The sequence below is a fragment of the Labeo rohita genome, chromosome 15 (assembly GCF_022985175.1).
Source record: "Labeo rohita strain BAU-BD-2019 chromosome 15, IGBB_LRoh.1.0, whole genome shotgun sequence".
NCBI classification, from domain to species: Eukaryota; Metazoa; Chordata; class Actinopteri; order Cypriniformes; family Cyprinidae; genus Labeo; species Labeo rohita.
Genome location: NC_066883.1, coordinates 38,409,702 through 38,428,390, shown reverse-complemented (window position 1 = coordinate 38,428,390; position 18,689 = coordinate 38,409,702). Strand labels below are relative to the sequence as shown.

At 38.6% G+C, this 18,689-nt stretch overlaps 3 protein-coding genes across 7 annotated transcripts; 2 read left to right on the top strand and 1 right to left on the bottom strand.

Moving 5' to 3' along the window:
- The first annotated feature begins 1,373 nt into the window (after positions 1–1,373).
- eif3k (eukaryotic translation initiation factor 3, subunit K) lies at positions 1,374–5,740 on the top strand. 2 transcript variants are annotated; one of them, XM_051130026.1, is made up of 8 exons: positions 1,374–1,565; positions 2,895–2,993; positions 3,086–3,206; positions 3,408–3,482; positions 3,747–3,813; positions 5,206–5,283; positions 5,369–5,494; positions 5,590–5,740. In XM_051130026.1, the coding sequence occupies exons 1-8, from the start codon at positions 1,504–1,506 to the stop codon at positions 5,619–5,621; spliced, it is 660 nt and encodes a 219-aa protein (XP_050985983.1). In that variant the 5' UTR covers positions 1,374–1,503; the 3' UTR covers positions 5,622–5,740. The 2 variants fall into 2 exon arrangements, with proteins under 2 accessions (XP_050985983.1, XP_050985982.1); XM_051130025.1 differs by having other exon boundaries at positions 3,405–3,482.
- Positions 5,741–6,969: 1,229 nt separating this feature from the next.
- Positions 6,970–17,061, top strand: kbtbd3 (kelch repeat and BTB (POZ) domain containing 3). Of its 4 annotated transcripts, none has more exons than XM_051130009.1 (5): positions 6,970–7,014; positions 7,132–7,190; positions 8,700–8,916; positions 9,355–9,520; positions 12,711–17,061. In XM_051130009.1, exons 3-5 carry the CDS (start codon positions 8,711–8,713, stop codon positions 14,142–14,144), a joined length of 1,806 nt encoding a protein of 601 aa, XP_050985966.1. In that variant the 5' UTR covers positions 6,970–7,014; positions 7,132–7,190; positions 8,700–8,710; the 3' UTR covers positions 14,145–17,061. The 4 variants fall into 4 exon arrangements, with proteins under 4 accessions (XP_050985966.1, XP_050985967.1, XP_050985964.1 ...); XM_051130010.1 differs by having other exon boundaries at positions 6,973–7,014; positions 8,697–8,916; XM_051130007.1 differs by having other exon boundaries at positions 6,978–7,190.
- On the bottom strand, positions 17,004–18,621 carry LOC127177640 (sarcolipin). Its single transcript, XM_051130032.1, has 2 exons — positions 18,474–18,621; positions 17,004–17,479 (listed from the first exon to the last, which is right to left on the bottom strand). Exon 2 carries the CDS (start codon positions 17,422–17,424, stop codon positions 17,326–17,328), a length of 99 nt encoding a protein of 32 aa, XP_050985989.1. The 5' UTR covers positions 17,425–17,479; positions 18,474–18,621; the 3' UTR covers positions 17,004–17,325.
- Between the last annotated feature and the right edge of the window lie 68 nt (positions 18,622–18,689).

Genomic DNA, 18,689 nt, shown 5'->3' with positions numbered 1-18,689 from the left:
ATAATATAATAATTATGCAATGAAATATTTCCATAGTGAGTCCATAAATAAATTGCTTAGAATTTTTATATTGAATAAAGCTCAGTGCGTTCTGGCTAACAAAAATTATGTTCTAAGAACGTTTTGCTAATGTTCCCATTAGGTTATAAAAACGTTCATTAAAAACATTACGTTTTTTTTTTTGTTTTGTGTTTTTTTTTAAATGCTTTACAAACGGATTTCCTTGTTATGCAAATGTAAACTATCCATGCAATTTTAAAAGTTTGGAAAGGAAGGAACATTACTTAGGAACATTACTTTTAAACTTTCTCTGAACGTTCTGAAGCAAGGAAAAAACGTCACACAAACGTTCAACCAAAACATTTCAGAAAACGGAACAATGTACAAATAATGTTTTTGTGCTAATGTTTTGAGAATATTTTTAAGGACCGGAATAATTCTAAATTAACTTTATATTAACATTACTGGAAGAACTGAGAAAGCCAGAACGTTCGCTGTTAGCTACGGTTTTTGTCAGGAAAAATATACGCTTATAAAACAGATAGTTCCGGTCCTTGATTCTGATTGGTTGAGCCTCATTCAAAGCTGTTGTAAATTAAACATACACCTTTGTTTACTTTTGTTTGTTACTTGGCAACCACTTTACTGCAACCACAACCGTTTCTGAGGAACTACATTGTTCGGCGGAAGAATATTGTTTTTATTTATATCATTACACTTTATTTGCTCTGTTTTATTTTGTGAAACCTTACTATGTATGTGGAATAACCGTTTTATAAAAGCAATAAGCCTCGTGAAGCCGTGGTTTACAGTGAATTTCTAACAGCTAAGGGGGTTTTAGGCTCCGCTTCACATCAACCTAACAACACCCCTTAGCTGTTATAAATTCACCGTAAACCATGGATTCCTGGGACTTATTGCTTTATTATAAGCCGTGTTTGGTTAATTTCTGACACTGATTCACACACTGAATAATCTGCGTGAAGGTGCAGAACGGTAGAAATTCGTAAAATTACTCATTTTTGTTCAGCTCACAGTGTTGCCAAGTCCGCGGTTTTTCCGCAGAATTAGCCTACTTTCATACAGTTGAGACTATTTTATACTATAGAGACCCCAATTAGTAAAATTTAGCCCCTAGAATGATAATTTTACCAGAGAACCATCTCTCGCCTCCCCCCCTCCCCAAAGCGATTTTTACCAGGGGACCCCTCGAAACGCAATTGGGCTTCTTTTGGGCTTGTTTTGAGTAGCAACTGAGCGAGTTTTGTTGTGAAAACCTGGCAACCCTGCTACGCGTGCGCTGTAATGACTCCGCCCACACGCGCGGCGGCGCTGTCGGAAGCAGCGCGTTCCCGAGCACGTCACCGGCGCTCGCTCGATGACGTCACGGCCTCTGCCGCTTCCACGCGCCGCGGTTCCGCTCATGAGGATCCGAGTGTCTGGAAAATAAACACAAATACAAACACTTAGAATTAAAAAATAGGTAAATAAACAGCCGGAATCATGGCGACGACATTTGAGCAGATGAGAGCGAACGTCGGCAAACTTCTGCGGGGCATCGACAGGTGAACATTATTATTAGTAACGGATGAACACAGTAATCAACGACAGTCCGTATGAAAACGGATTAAATATCGACAGAAACAGAGTTGATTGTTTTCAGGTAGTTGCTGTTATGTATATGCGTGTGATAATTCTAATAATTCAAGTCACAATGAGGCGGTTTATACGAAGCGCGTTGTTTAAAAGCAGAGAAGCGGGAAAATAACAGCGTTAAAATCATGAAATTACTTCAATTCCAGCTCTGCAGAAGACAATATGTCATTATTCAGATCAGTTCAGTTCAGAAACAGGGTTAGTTCGAGTTTAACGAGTTTAATTAATTCATTAAGAGCTGTCAACCATTAATCGCAATATTTATTTATTAAGTGTATATAAATAAACAAACATGCATGTATATATTTTTGGAAATATTTAAATGTATATATTTATATTCATATAATTATTATTATTATATACAAATATATATAATATAATCGTAACTAAATATATAAGGATATAAATATATAAACAATTTTTCTTGTGTGTATACATGCATGTGTGCTTATACACTACCAGTCAAAAGGTTTTGTACAGTAAGATTTTTAATGTTCTTTAAAAAAAGTCTGTTCCGCTCACCAAGCCTGCATTTATTTGATCCAAAACACAACAAAAGCAGTAATATTGTGAAATATTTTTACTATTTAAAATAACAGCTTTCTATTTTAATATATTTTAAAATACAGCTGAATTTTCAGCATCATTACTCCAGTCTTCAGTGTCACATGATCCTTCAGAAATCATTCTAATATACTGATTTGCTGCTTAACAAACATTTATGATTATTATCATTATCATCAATATTTAAAAGTTGAGTACATTTTTTCAGGATTCTTTGATGAATAAAAAGATCAGCATTTATCTGAAATAAAAAGCTGCTGAAATCGTTTTAGCATTTTTAAAAATGCTGTTCTTCTGAACTTTCTGTTCATCAAAGAAACCTGAAAAAAGTCTACTCAGCTCCTTTCTACATAATAATAAAATAAATGTTTGTTGAGCAGCAAATCAGTATATTAGAATGATTTCTGAAGGATCATGTGACACAGAAGACTGGAGTAATGATGCTGAAAATTCAGCTTTGAAATCACGGAAATAAATTACATTTTTAAATATATAAAAATAACATTTTTACAGGTTTTGCTATACTTTGTATTAAATAAATGCAGGCTTGATGAACAGAAAAAAAATCTCTTGACTGGTAGTGATGTAAACAAAAAAATTTTCATTCTGGATGCGATTAATCATTTGACAGCACTATTATATGAGTGAAATCTAATGAATGTGCATAATAACAGGTATAACCCGGAGAATCTGTCCACGCTGGAGCGATACGTGGACACACAGGCCAGAGAAAACGCCTACGACCTGGAGGCCAACCTGGCCGTTCTCAAACTGTGAGTGATGCGCACTATCGAGGGCTTGACGTCAGAGCGGCTGCGTCTCACTAGAGCCGTTCGGTCGCTCATCGGTGTGTTTGTGTGTTCAGGTACCAGTTCAACCCCGCGTACTTCCAGACCACGGTGACGGCACAGATCCTGCTCAAAGCTCTGACCAACCTGCCGCACACAGACTTCACGCTCTGCAAGTGCATGATCGACCAGACCCACGTATCCTTCACAGTGCACTTCTGCGGCGTCCTCGCGCTGCGTTTGTCTTGATTGTGTGGAGATGTTCAGCGTCATCAGAAATCATTCTAAGATGCTGATTTGCTCAAGAAACATTTCTGATTGTGATCAATGTTGTAAACCGTTGTGCCGCCCAGTATTTCTGTGGAGTTTCCTGATGTTTCCTTGACTGCAGTGTCGCAGCAGGAGGAGCGTCCGATAAGACAGATCCTGTATCTGGGAAACCTGCTGGAGACGTGCCACTTCCAGAGCTTCTGGGTACAAACACACACTCACACATGTTGGGTTTCTGTGTTTTTTGGGTTCATTCCATAGGCGTAATGGTTTTTCTGCTGTACAAACTGTATTTTTTATCCCCCAAACCTACACCTCACACAAAACTACAGGCATTTTTACATTTTTATAATCTCGCTTCCTAACGGGGACCAAAAAAATGTCCCCACAAGGAGAAAATATACTGTTTTTACACACACACACACACACACACACAGCTGCTGTAGATTGTTGTTGTGTGTTTCTCAGTCCAGTCTGGAGGAGAATCGAGATCTCATTGATGGAATCACGGGATTTGAGGACTCAGTGCGGAAATGTAAGTGATTTTTTTTATTACTGCTGTTATATAGACTATAATATGTCAACATCTACTCACTGAAACCTATTTCCACTGTGGAATAAAAAATGTTACTTTTTCCTCACTTCTCTGCAGTTATGTCTTCTGAGACACACACTGCTGCTCAAGTTTGGGATCAGTAAGACTTGTAATGTTTTTAAAGAGTCTCTTATGCTCATCAGGGCTGCATTTATTTGATCAAAAATACAGAAATATTGCAGTAATGTTATTACAATATAAAATAATGGTTTTTATTTGAATATACTTTAAAATTTAATTTATTCCTGTGATGCAAAGCTGAATTTTCATTAGCTGTTACTCCAGTGTCACATGATCCTTCAGAAATCATTCTAATATGCTGATTTATTATTAGAATTATCAATTTTGAAAACAGTTGTGCTGCTTAATATTTTTTTGGAACCTGTGATTTGTTTTTTCAGGATTCTTTGATCAATAAAAGGTTAAAAAGAACCATATTTATTTAAAATAGAAAGGTTTTCTAACAATATACACTACTGATCAAAAGTTTGGGGACAGTAAATTTTTATTTACATTGTTAGAAAATATTTATATTTTGAATAAATGCTGTTCTTTTTAACTTGTTATTCATCAAAGAATCCTGAAAAAACAAATCACAGGTTCCAAAAAAATATTAAGCAGCACAACTGTTTCCAACATTGATCATTCTAATAATAAATCAGCATGTTATTCTGATTTCTGAAGGATCATGTGACACTTAAGACTGGAGTAACAGCTGTTGAAAGTTCAGCTTTGCATCACAGGAATAAATTATATTTTAAAGTAGATTAAACTAAAAACCGTTATTTTATATTGTAATAACATTTCGCAATATTACAGTTTTTTTTCTGTATTTTTGATCAAATAAATGCAGCCTTGATGAGCATAAGAGACTTCTTTAAAAAACATTACAAGTCTTACTGATTCCAAACTTTTGAGCAGCAGTGTACATCTTGTAAATTCTCTATTTATATCTCACAGTTCTGACTTTTTTTTTTTTTTTGTCATGATTCTGAATTTTTAAAAACAATTTTTTTGCAATTCTAACTTTATCATCTCCCAATTCTAACTTTTTTTTTTTTATCAGAATTGTGCATTGTTTTGTAATTCTTTGTTTATATCCGAATATTATTTCAATATTCTACATGTTTCCAGCAACTCTGACTTTATATTTTGCAATTATGACTTTTTCCTTAAAATTGTGTTTTTTTTTCCCCTCACAACTGTAAAAGAAAAAGTCTGAATTGTGAGCAGAAACAAGAGTCCATAGAAATAAACCCAAAGATTTCTTTCACCAAAACAGTGATATGTTTTACATCGATTTGACGCTTACATGTATTGTTTGTGATGCAGTCATCTGTCATGTTGTGGGAATCACGTATCAGAACATCGAGTACCGGCTGCTGGCCGAGATGCTGGGAGATCCTCTGGGTGAGACGCCGTCATCCACTGATCCTCACACACACACACACACACACACACACACTCACACCTGATGGTGTTTGTCTCCTTACAGACACACAGGTGAAGGTCTGGATGAATAAATACGGCTGGACAGAGAACGAAGATGGACAGATATTCATTCATAACCAGGAGGAGAGCGTCAAACCCAAGAACATCGTAGAGAAAATCGACTTTGAGAGTGAGTTTGCTTGATTGACAACGACTTCTTACTGTCATTCAGAGTTCAGTGTTTGACGTGTTTTCATGATGACTGATGTTCTCTGGTGTCCACAGGTGTGTCCAGCATCATGGCGACGTCACAGTGAACACACACACACACACACACATGCCTGAGTTTCCTCTTGATTGAATTTTACAATAAACTCATTTCAGCTAAGAAATGTGGAGTCTGAATTTCATTAAAATTGCACATATTTATACATCAGATGCTTTGCTTTCATGTGTTTTCACTGTTGTTTCTTATACATTTAGCAGTTTATATATAGAGGAGTAGTCTTAATGTATATCAGAGCGACATGTTTTCTTTCCTTTTGTGTTGATCTTCAAATATTACAAAAATATGTGACCTGGAGCACAAAAGCAGGGTTAAGTATCACGGGTGTATTAGTAGCAATAGCCAACAATACATTGTATGGGTCAAAATGATCCATTTTTCTTTTAGGCCTAAAATCATTAGGATATTAAGTAAAGATCATGTTCCATAGATATTTTGCTAATTTATTTCCGTAAATATATCAAAACTTAATTTTTGATTAGTAACATGCATTGCTAAGAACTTCATTTGAACAACTTTAAAGGTGATTTTCTCAGTATTTTGATATTTTTGTATCTCAGCCTAATATTGTCCCATCCTAACAAACCATACATCATTGTTTTGAAAGCATATTCAGCTTTCAGATGATGTATAAATCTCAATTTCAAATAACTGACCCTTATGATTGCTTTTGTGGTCCACATATGAAGATTTAAGATTTTTATTCTTTAAGAAAAAGATCAAAAATGTTTGGAAGCTTCATTATACCACAGGTCATTTACAACTTTTTATCTCACAATTCAGATTATTATTTTTTTTTTTTCTAATTGCAAGACATCAGTAACATCAAAGAATTCTTACTTTTTCACAATTCCAAGTTTATATATACATTTTTTTGTTTCTGCCATGAAATGTTTGTTTCTCTCACAGTTCTGACTTCTACAAGTTTATATTTCACCATTTTTGCTCAAAATTCTAAATTTGTATCTTGCAGTTCTAAATGATCAGAATTGTGCGATTAAAAATTAATCTTTACTTTTTGATTTTGTTTTTAATTCATAAACAAGCTTCCACACAAATGTGATTCCAAATCACGTTTAAAATATGAATGAGTTTATATATTTTAATATAGCCTCTGATTGACAAACCTCCTCAGTGTGACTAGACAGAATTTAAAGGAAAATCAGTGGCTGTGCTAAATATTGCTTTAGCTGTGACCATTTTTAATGTAATGTTTTTCTAATTTGAAGAAATCACGGCCAGCTGTGAATTTCTACTGGTAATTAATGACGCTAACACGCATAAAAAAGCACTAAGAGAAACAGAGAAGAGAATTAATGTAAAGTTGAGTCGGGAGTGCGTCTTGTGTGCGCGTCATCGCGTGCTCGGGCGCGTGCGCGTGCGCGTGCGCAGTGGAGCCGGAGCGCTATCCGTGGTGCGGAAGCGTGAGTGTCATTCACCTCTCCATCCAAACACCTTCATCTCCTGAAGAATGCAAAGAAGTCTTCTGTATAAAGTCTGCATACGGAGCAGAAGAACACGCTGATTTGTGTCTGTTTCAGGTGTGATCGGGGAATGACGCGACTGATCACCGAACAGCAGAACACCGCGATCAGCTGAGGTACTGTTTACAATCATCAATCAGTAACTCGCAAGCAAAATCATAACGATGATTAATGAATGTGACTGTAAAGAGTTCTACTATGTGTCTGAGAGAGAAAGGCAGGCTTTGATGAGCTCAAATGATTGAGGTAATTACTGAATCATCATTTTTGTTAGTCTACGAGCAGAATTTTAATTTAATCAAACAATAATTTCAGTTTGATTTTAGCACTGGTTGGGTTTGGTGTTTTAGCACCATGTTTTACTAGAATAGTTGTTCTCCCAAGGTTTACTGATGAAAATCTGCTGAATCACTCTCAGGCCATCCAAGATTAGGAGTTTGATCATCAGATTTTTGGAAATGCGTCATTCCATCACTGTCTCACCAATGGATGTGAATGGGTGCCGTCAGAATGAGAGTCCAAACAGCTTGGGAAGACAAAAGCTGAAACAAATCCATCGTCAAGACGTTTTTAACTAAAATACATTGAGTCCATAATCAACAATAACGCTTCCTCCAGTGAAAAAGTGGTGTGGTCTGAATCAGGAGAGAAATCTGCACAGATCAAGCACCGTTTACAAGCCAAAACAGCTCTAAACAAATATGTGGCTGGATTTTGATGTGAGAGACAACAGGAGATGGACTTTTTCACTGGAGGAAGTGTTATTATGGATTGATTTGTTTAAGCTTTTGTCTTCTCAAGATGTGAACTGATGGACTGGAGTGGTGTGGATTATTGTGATGTTTTTATCAGCTGTGTGGACTCTCATTCTGACGGCACCCATTCACATCCATTGGTGAGACAGTGATGGAATGACGCATTTCTTTTGCTATTAAATGTCATATTTGCAGATCATTAGTGATAGAAGATTAGGATGAGTTTGTTTCTTCATCAGATTTGTAGAAATGTGTCATTCCATCACTGTCTCACCAATGCATGTGAATGGGTGCCGTCAGAATGAGAGTCCAAACAGCTGATAAAAACATCACAATAATCCACAAGTAACCCACACCACTCCAGTCCATCAGTTCACATCTTGAGAAGACAAAAGCTGAAACAAATCCATCATTAAGACATTTTTAACTAAAATACATTGAGTCCATAATCCATAATAACACTTCCTCCAGTGAAAAAGTGGTCTGGTCTGAATCAGGAGAGAAATCTGCACAGATCAAGCACCGTTTACAAGCCAAAACAGCTGTAAACACACATATGTGGCTGGATTTTGATGTGAGAGACAACAGCAGATGGACTGCTTCACTGGAGGAAGTGTTATTATGGATTATGGACTCAATGTATTTCAGTTAAAAATGTCTTAATGATGGATTTGTTTCAGCTTCTGTCTTCTCAAGATGTTCACTGATGGACTGGAGTGGTGTGGGTTACTTGTGGGTTATTGTGATTTATGTTGATGTTTTTATCAGCTGTTTGGACTCTCGTTCTGACGGCACCCATTCACTGCAGTGGATCCAGTGCTGCTATGAATCAGTGTGCGTTGTGAAATAAGGCTGACTGTTGTCCAGCAGGTGGCGTGCTGATGGACGTGTCGGGCGGGTCTCTGTGTAACGGCGTGTCGGAGCAGCGCTCGGTGTTCCTGGTGTCCGAGTCACACGGTCAGCAGGTGGTCAGCGTTCTTCAGGGTTTCAGAGAGAGAGGAGTTCTGTTCGACTTCAGCATCCGTGTGCAGGATGAGACGCTGCCGTGTCACCGCTGTGTTCTCGCCGCAAGCAGCGACTTCTTCAGGTGATTACAGCACATACTGCTCAACACGTCAGTACTGACCATGAATGCTGCATTTACTTGATCAGTAAAAAATGTAAAATAAAATTCTAATGTAAATCAGCTGTTTTCTATGTGAATATGTATTAAAATGTCATTTATTTATAAGAATTTTCAGCATCATTACTCCAGTCTTCAGTGTCACATGATCCTTCAGAAATCATTCTAATATACTGATTTGCTGCTCCACAAACATTTCTGATTATTAGCAATGTTGAAAACAGCTGTGCTGCACAATATTTTTGTGGAAATTGAAATGCATTTTATTTTTCAGGATTCACAGATGAACAGAAAGTTCAGAAGAACTGCATTTATTTGAAATAGAAATATTTTATAACATTCTAAGTATCTTTATTGTCACTTGATTAATTTAATGCAATAATTTAAAAAAATGTTTATCAGGGCGATGTTTGAGCTGGACATGCGGGAGCGTGATGACGGCACCGTGACGCTCAGTAACCTCTCGCCGCAGGCCGTCCACACCTTCCTGGATTTTGCGTATTCTGGTGAAATAGAAATCAGAGAAGACAATGTGGACATGCTGTTCCAACTGGCCTCTTTCCTGCAGGTGAGACACAAGATGTGACTGAAATGTTGCATTATGTGAGATGTGATGTGTGAGGCTGATTTTATTGTTTTTTTTTTCCACACTGAACACAAAGTGTTCACAGTTTGCAACTAATATAAAAAAAAAAAAATATATATAATAGTGTTGTATCATAAATTCTAAACCTGTGTAGTTATTTTAAATATCTTTTATTAATGCTTGTGGATTTTTTGTCCCTTTTTTCTCAAGATATATCACTTAAATATTAGTGTAGTTATTTCTTTTTTTGTATTTTTTTCTTTTTCATCTTAAATATTACTTAAGGTTTTAGTAATTGGTCCATTGTTTTTGTCATTAGGGGCCAAGCACCAAAGGTGCGAACGCACCTACTGTATCCGTTGGCGTTCCTATTGTTCTTCTTCTTCCGTTTCAGTTTCTTCTGCTCTTAAGTCCATGGCAGCCCATAGAACCGCTTGCAGGAAAGTTGTGTAATTTGGCACACAGATAGAGAATAGTCTGACCTGTCACCATAGTAAATTTGGAGTGTCTAAGTCAATCCCTCTAGCGCCACCAACTGTCCAAATTTGCACTCACCTTGGCTCAAGCTGAGACAAATTTAAACCAAAAATGTAAAATTCAGAAAAACCTTTTTCAACTCATCCTAGCTGGTTTGCCTGATTTTCACCAAAATTGGCTTAAACATCTTCAGACCATGCTGGGAAAAAGTTATGGAATTCAAGTTGATTAGTCAAACCGTTCTCGAATAACACGCAATCAAATTTGATGAAGAGCACGCCAAAATAGATTTAAGGCTGTATCTCCGCAAGGGTTTGGCGTATTGAGACCAAACTTGGTGTGTGTTATAAAAACTTTGACCTGAGTCTTCCTGCACAGTTTTGGTGCAGCGCCATCTAGTGGTCAGGAGATATACAAAATCTCTTTTTTTGCTTATAACTTCTGAATGGTTTGGCCAAAAATCACAAAACTGTTCTCTTTAGATTTGGTGTAGCGTGCTGAGTCAAATCATACCCAGTTACCCCATATCACCCCATATATTTGGGTGTTGACCATTTAAAATTTTGTCATAAAATGCTATATTTTATGAACGCATTGGTGTATTCTTACAAAACTCGGTATGTGTCTTTGACACAGTGCTCAAAAAATTGGGGGGAAGAACCACCTTGTGGTCAAAAGTAATAATGTCATTTCAAAAAATGCTAATAATGTTTGATTAAATTTGGCCTACTGCAATGAACCTGGTTTCGATGCATTCTTTGGGCCATGCAGAGAACAAAGTCAGCTGAACTTCCTGTCCGCCATTGTAATATATGTCAAAAACCTACATCTTCAAACTCCTAGACTGTTGGTCCAGTTGTCAACAGATTTGACTCAGATCATGTTCAGACCGTGCTGGTAAAAAGTGTCAATATACAAAATGGTTTTCGTCTCAAAAAAACCAAAATTTGTTGCAATGATGCCAAACTGAATCTGAGTCTGTATTTCTGCAAAGCTTTGACGTACTGACACCAAATATTGTCTGTGCCATTGTGAACTTACGCTGACCACGCCACATCAATTTGGTAACAGCGCCACGTATTGGTCAAAAGTGATAAGCTAATAAAACATTATATTAGTGGTTGTATTTATAACTTTTTTTTTAGCCATTTTGACTAAAATCATCTTAAAATTGTTTTAATTACTCATTGCTCCATGCCATGATTAGCTGCTTATTTTGTCTCTGTTGTTCTTGGCTTCTTAATTGCTGCTTGCTGCTATATATTTATTATTATAGTTTTTTTCTATGTAGTAACATTCTGTCAGATGTTATATGGCCTTTATGCTTAGTCTGGTGCTTTTATAGTAATATTCTTTAACCCTTAAAGATCTAGAACATTTTCGGGGCACCTCACACGCCTGTTCATTTTTGTTGTTTGTTCAGACCTATTCTAGCAGTCAGCATCAAGTGCCATAAATCATTATAAACAGGAGAACTTGAAGTTTTAGTCTAGCTAACTTAAAGTCCTAATTTTCCTTTTGTCTTCTCTAAGAATGAGAATTTCCAAAATTTTAAGTAAAACACAAGCTACAGTTGGAGGTTTTTACTGTGTACTCAAACAGAAACTCATGAAGTTTAGATTTTTTTTCTTTAGAAAGTTGTATTTAGGTGTTTTACACTTCCAAATAAAATTTTGTCCTTGTATAACATTCCTCAAGTAAATTATAGGCATTTACTACAGTATTGTTATAGGCGCTTTTCAGTGAAAAACAGGTCTATTCAGTTTACTGACAATGTAGATGTGCCAAAAAATGTTTAGGAAGTAAATGGAAACAGTGTTACATAATCACAAAACGCAGGGGGAAAAAAGGTGAGTAGTTTTTTAAAAAAAAATATTTTCAGTATGAACAACAAATGCAAACAGTGCAGCAAGTAGTGAAAACAATTGTCTTGTGCAACAAATAATCAAACACTGCAAATGAGTCAAAGACTGCACACAAAATGAGAGAGAAAATACAGAGTGACACCGAAAAAAATAATGCAAATGATGTTTATAAACTATATAAGAATAATTTACATGTCAGTGCTGATAACCTTGTGGTTAGTGCGCTGACATGTTACACAGCTGTGCTCACGGCGACCCGAGTTCGAATCCCGTCTCGAGGTCCTCCCCCCCCCCCAGATAACAAAAAAATTTGTAAAAAAGAATAATTTACATAATATAACAGCCAACTGCATCAATCCGCCGGCTGTAGTTTGTTTTTATGCAAGCACAACGCACTTTACTTTCACTTCGCGTTTGTTCAAATTTCCAAAGAAACATGCTAATTGGTGGTTCAGAAGTCTAAAACCTACATTTATTGGTTGAAATGATGACAGTTTGTACCAATCCTGGCACGGGGGCGGGACTAAGTGTCAACAGTCGTTCCTGTTTGGCTCAGAGGAACAAAATGCATTGGTTTCTTCTGTCAAATCAATGCGGATCAAAATGTGATGTCCAAATGAGACAAAAGTGATGCATCTAAAAAGCATTCAGATTGGATTAGCGGTTCAAAAGTTATTAAATATTAGCCGTGGACAGCTGTGTCAGTCTTTGAGAGTTAATGTGCGCTCTCGGTTTTATATAAACTAAGAAAATGAATAAATACAATAAAAGAAGAGGAATGATCTAATCGAGTGTGTTCACAGCACGTCTTTTGTGTTTCATTCACTCAGGTGGGTTTCCTCTCTCGCGCTTGCAGTGATTTCCTGGTCCAAACCCTTGATGTCTCCAATTGCCTGCCGCTGTTAGCGCTCGCCGAGGGTTACGGCTCCTCACGCCTCCTGCGTCGCGCCACCGAGTTCGTCACGCAAAACTTCCACGCGCTTTCCTCCAGTCCGGACTTCTTGGAGATGCCAGTCCGCGTCTTGGAGCGCTGCCTGTCCTCGGACGCGCTTAACGTCCCGGACGAAGAAAGCGTCCTGCACGCGCTCCTCCGCTGGACGCGACACCATCCGCAGACGCGCGAGAGCCTGCTGCGTGAGCTCCTTCCGCGGGTCCGTCTGCATCATCTGCGCCCGGCTGCGCTGGAAGAGGCCGAGCAGCTGCTGAGCGCAGACGGACGCTGCATTAGCATGATTAAAGAAGCGCTCGTGCGCGTTCAGCGCTTCAGCGGCATGTTTTGCGACGCGCGGCCGTCGACGATATCCAGCTATATTTTCGTGCACAAAACGGAGGATAACGGAGAGAATAGCCATGCGTTCTGCTACAACGTTGGCGCGGACCGTTGGACGGAGCTCCCGCACGACGCCACGCAGATTCTAGACCTGCCCGGATCGGCGCTCACCAGTTTCGGAGAAAAACTCTTCATCATCGGCGGATGCCGCGGCGATTGTCATCGCACCATTCGCCTGCACATCGCCTCGCCTGAGCACGACGCGACGGATGAGGTGTGGTGCTACTGTCCCGTCGCGCGTAGCTTCACGCCAGCTCTGCGCATGCGCCACCCGCGGACCATGCACGCATCCGTCGCCGCTCTGAATCGCATTTACGTAATCGGTGGGAAAACACACGGCGCTTGTAGCGTTCTGGACGTTGAATACTTTGATCCTCTGAGCCGCGTTTGGACGTCCGTCAGCGCTCTTCCCAGAGGAATCTACTTTCCGGAAGCGAGCGCGTGCGGAAGCGTCATTTACACCCTCGGATCCGAAGTAGAAATCACCGAAGCTTTCAATCCGTCCCTCGACTGTTTTTTCCGCTACGACGCCGTTGCGGATCAGTGGTGCCAACTAGTGGCAGAGTTCGGCCAGTTCTTCCACGCCACGCTCGTCAAATCCGTGTCCATTAACAACACGCTGTATCTGTGCGATCTCTCCACGTATAAAGTCTACAGCTTCTGTCCGGACACCTGCGTGTGGAAGGGCGAAGGCTCGTTCGAGTGCGCCGGATTCAACGCGGGCGCCATCGGCGTGCGGGACAAGATCTACATCCTGGGCGGCGATTATTCGCCCGATGAGATCACGGATGAGGTGCAGGTGTACGACAGCGGACGGTCCGAATGGCAGGAGGTTTCGCCGATGCCGCGAGCGCTGACTGAGTTTCACTGTCAGGTGCTGAGCTTCAACAGATACAGAGACCCCTGGAGGAGAGGAACCGCCGAAACGCCCTAAACTACAGCTTTATCAGCTCAATCAAGGCTACAGTGTACTAATTTGTTCCTTAATTTTAAAAATGAGGTAGCAAATAGTAAATTGTAGCCATGATTTAAAACAGTAGTTCATGCAAAAATGAAAAGTTGCTGAAAATGTGCTCACTCTCAAATCAGATTTGTAGAAATGTGTCATTCCATCACTGTCTCACCAATGGATCCTATGCAGTGAATGGGTGCCGTCAGAGTCCAAACAGCTGATAAAAACATCACAATAATCCACAAGTAATCCACACCACTGCCAGCAGGTGGCGCTGTGATTATAACTGAATATTAGCCTTTAGATGTGTTCAGTCCAGGATTCTTATACCAAACATGTGAAGTTTGTGGCAGATCAGACATTGTATGACTGAGTTGTAACAACTTCCTTTTACATGGTAAAACATCAAACTTTTTCAGGCCACCACAGACGAAAACTCTAGATCTTCACAATTTAACATTGCAAAGGCCTTTAGATTAGTCTGACCAAATATATTGTTGATATCATTAAATCCAGATAGGGAGTTAGTTAGACTGTTACAAATGGAACTTCCTGTTGCCAGCAGGTGGCGCTATGACTATAAATGAATATGGTCATGGGTATGTGTTCAGGACAGGACTCTTATCAAACATGTGAATTTTGGTGCGGATCAGACATCGTATGCTTGAATTATAACAACTTCCTCTTTTATGGCGAAACATCAAAGTGAATGGGTGCCGTCAGAATGAGAGTCCAAACGGCTGATAAAAAACATCACAATAATCCACAAGTAATCCACACCACTCCAGTCCATCAGTTCACATCTTGAGAAGACAAAAGCTGAAACAAATCCATCATTAAGATGTTTTTAACTAAAATACAAGTCTATAATCCATGAGTCCAAAATCCAGCCACATATTTGTTTAGAGCTGTTTTGGCTTGTAAACGGTGCTTGATGTGTGCAGATTTCTCTCCTGATTCAGACCAGACCACTTTTCACTAGAGGAAGCGTTATGATGGATTATGGACTTTGATTTTAGCTGGAAGCAACAGTTTGAAGTCAAAAATGTCTTCTCAGATAACAAATTTAGGTTGGTTTAAAATGTTTCTAAAATGCTGAAATGTCCAGTTTTCTTTTTAATTTTTATTTTTGGTGTTTTCCCCTTTTATTATGATAGGAAAGTGGAGAGCAGACAGGAAGTGAAGTGGGACAGAAAGAGGGGGCGGGATCGGGAAAGGTCCTTGAGCTGGGATTCGAACTCGGGACGCCCAAATTGCAACGACACTCTATGTCGGCTATTGGCACTGAGATATGTTTTTATGATTATAGTATTATTTAATGGTTAAAAAAATGTTTCTTACAACTTCATTTTCAATCAAAATATAACATTATTTCAACGTTTATTTTTACTATTTCAAGAGCATTAAAATGTCCAGATTAGAACATTTTGTAACAGTTACAAAACCGTTCTTAGAACGTTAATGAGATACAAGCAGTGTTGAAAGGGCGCTCGCACCCGCGCTCAACGCCACCTGGTGGCTTTAGGAAAACAGAGAACGGTGAGCAATATGCATTTAAAGTGGTAAATATAGAAAGAATATGTCAAAGTCATTTACATGTGCCAAACTTCTATAACTATAACTGAATATTGGCATGTAGATGTCTTCAAGCCAGGACTCTGATTAAACATGAAGTTTGGTGCAGTTAGTGTAAAACATCACATATTTATTTAAATACCATGTCTGAAAATGGCAAAAGCCACACAAAACTTGCAGAGAAAATTCAAAATGACAGTCTTCCTGTTGGGTTTCGGACAACATACCAGGGCATTTTTTTGTAGGTACTGGTGTGTTACATGTGTGTACCGAATTTCATACATGTACATGAAATGTAGCTCAAGGGGCACTTTGTTGAAATTTTATAGGTGGCACTATTGAGCCATGTTGCCACACCCATTCCTGAAACCCATATCTGATTAAAATTTTCACCACTTTTCAAGCATTCTTTTTCGAGAAGAAGAAGAAGCACCAGCGGTGCTTGGGCCCTAATTATAAGGACTTTTTAAGAATGTTTTCTGTAACCGTTATCAGAATACTTAAGTCAAATCAAATAATCAAATGATACAATGGATGTTTTGTCTTAACATTTTAATACAAAATACCTTTTAAGAAATGTTACTAAAAGTTCTGAAAATAATAATGGATTTGTTTCAGCTTTTGTCTTCTCAAGATGTGAACTGATGGACTGGAGTGGTGTGGGTTACTTGTGGATTATTGTGATGTTTTTATCAGACAATCATTCTGACGGCACCCATTCACATGCATTAGTGAGACAGTGGTGGAATGACACATTTCTACAAATCTGAACAAATAAACTTGTCTACATCTGGGATGGCCTGAGGGTGAGCACATTTTCAGCGAAATTTTCATTTTTAGCTGAAGTATTTCTTTGACTGATCCTCATGTTTGTCCAAACACATTTGCTGTTAAAAGTAGAAAATCTGATAAATGTTCTTCAGCGCTGTCCACCGTTCATAACAGTCACATCTGTCAAGCTCCAGAAATGTCAAAAAAGCATCAGAAGTCATTTTCTGATTTGTGCACTATATTGAAAAATGTATTAATGGCTTGATGTGAGGAAAAAAAAAAAAGCTAAAGCAAAATTTGCACACAAAAAAGAGTAATCTAAGACATTATATATATACTGAAGTGCAGAGAGCATTTAATGGAATTCAGTTCTGATGAACTTCTAAACTTTGTGGTCCTGTTGCAGAAGTTTGAAGTTCATTTTTAGGAGTGTATTTCTGTATCTTAATGTGAATGGATGATTCTAGAAATGCATGCCGTAACACAAACACACAGTTGCATTGCCAAAGAGTTCTTTATTTAAACAAATAAAACACTGTCTTCACTCAGCTCATTTCTGCTACTAATTTGGCAATTAATTTGAGTGTTTTTTCCCAATTTATCACATGAAACAATCAGAGTATCAAAGCACAACATTTAACACACGACGACAATCCGTAAGGACAAACTGTGCTGCTTTTGAAGGCGTCATGAGACGATCCATCCTGACCGGCAGATCTTCCATCCGTCTGCAGAAACATCATCTCCGGTGCTGGAACTCATCATCACAGCGGAGGACGATGACGACGATGATGATGAGGAATGAGCTCTTCGCTCTTCATGAGTCCTGATATTGTTTGACCAGTAACCACATGAGCATAACTGTGATCAACACAACCATAAAGTTCAGAAAGAGCTCCTGTGCGGATCGGTCCATCTGAGCCGTTCAGAGGAGAAACACGACAGCTGGAAGACTGGAGACGACCAGAGATCTGGATGAGAGACAGAGGGATGTAGAAAATAGACAAGTATGTCGGTCATTAAGAAATTAAGCCAGCAGCCTATCCATCTGAATATCCATCTGTCTATTCGTCCGTCCAAGTTTCACCCCCTGTTTGGCTTTGAATTTCAAACACAAATCCATCATCGGTTTAACTGCTGTGACACACACACACACACACACACACATTCACTGTCCGTGTCACATATCACAGCCTATTGTTTTTATATAAAATCATTTCTAATGAGTAGTGACAAGTGAACTTGATTTTTACATTTTTAGAGTTTAGAGTTTTGGGGGTCAGTATGATTTTTTTAATGTTTTAAAATCTCTTTTGTTTGATCACAAATACAGTAAAAATTCTGAAATAATATTATAATTTAAAATATCTGTTGTCTATGTGAATATCTGTTAGAATGTAATTAATTTCTGTGATGCGCAGCTGAATTTTCAGCATCATTACTCCAGTCTTCAGTGTCACTGATCCTTCAAAAATCATTCTAATATGCTGATTTGCTGTTTAAGAAACATTTATGATTATTTCTGCACAGTATTTCTGTGGAAACTGATACATTTTAGTTTTCAGGATTCACAGAAAGTTCAAAAGTACAGCATTTATTTGAAATACAAATGTTGCATTTGTTACATTATGTTACTTTTTGATCAGTTTAATGCATCACTGAAAATATCATTTTTACTGATCCCAAACTTTTTTCGGGTTTTCTCAAACTGCAAACACAATCAGGAAAGTGCTGCAAAACACAAAACTGGGAGAAAAGTACAGCACAGCAGAAGCTGAATGAAATGCATGCTGCAAAACTGCAAAATCTTGAGCCTCCAAATCAATACAATGTCATGCAATACATGCAGACGAGTCTGAAATTCAGTGATGCATTTGGGATGCAGGATGCAGTGGCCAAAGAGCAAAGAAAGAAGAGCGTCTTTCTTCAAGAGTTGCTCAGGTGATTCATCTAGATGCTTCTTACCTGCACGAGGTTCACCTGAAGTCTCTGTTACTCGGTGGATTTAAAGTCTTTGTGAGTCCAGCTGTCACATCCCTCAGCTCTTAAAGCAGCCACGCCGGACTGGACCGGACCGGATTGGAGCAGCAGCGGTCCAGCGCTGGGTGAGGTCACAGTATTTAAGCGTCTGCGGGGTTCTGGATCAGAGTCCAGCTGCTGCAGCTCTTCAGTGGGATGAGG

What these genes read in the sequence shown, in the direction of transcription:
- LOC127177640 (XM_051130032.1), bottom strand. Translation starts at nt 17,424, where the DNA reads ATGGACCGATCCGCACAGGAGCTCTTTCTGAACTTTATGGTTGTGTTG.
- eif3k (XM_051130025.1), top strand. Translation starts at nt 1,504, where the DNA reads ATGGCGACGACATTTGAGCAGATGAGAGCGAACGTCGGCAAACTTCTG. An exon ending in GCATGATCGACCAGACCCAC is followed by an intron (nt 3,207 to 3,404) that starts GTATCCTTCACA and finishes ACTGCAGTGTCG; the next exon opens with CAGCAGGAGGAGCGTCCGAT. An exon ending in TGAGGACTCAGTGCGGAAAT is followed by an intron (nt 3,814 to 5,205) that starts GTAAGTGATTTT and finishes TTTGTGATGCAG; the next exon opens with TCATCTGTCATGTTGTGGGA.
- kbtbd3 (XM_051130009.1), top strand. Translation starts at nt 8,711, where the DNA reads ATGGACGTGTCGGGCGGGTCTCTGTGTAACGGCGTGTCGGAGCAGCGC. An exon ending in GCAAGCAGCGACTTCTTCAG is followed by an intron (nt 8,917 to 9,354) that starts GTGATTACAGCA and finishes AATGTTTATCAG; the next exon opens with GGCGATGTTTGAGCTGGACA. An exon ending in AACTGGCCTCTTTCCTGCAG is followed by an intron (nt 9,521 to 12,710) that starts GTGAGACACAAG and finishes TCATTCACTCAG; the next exon opens with GTGGGTTTCCTCTCTCGCGC.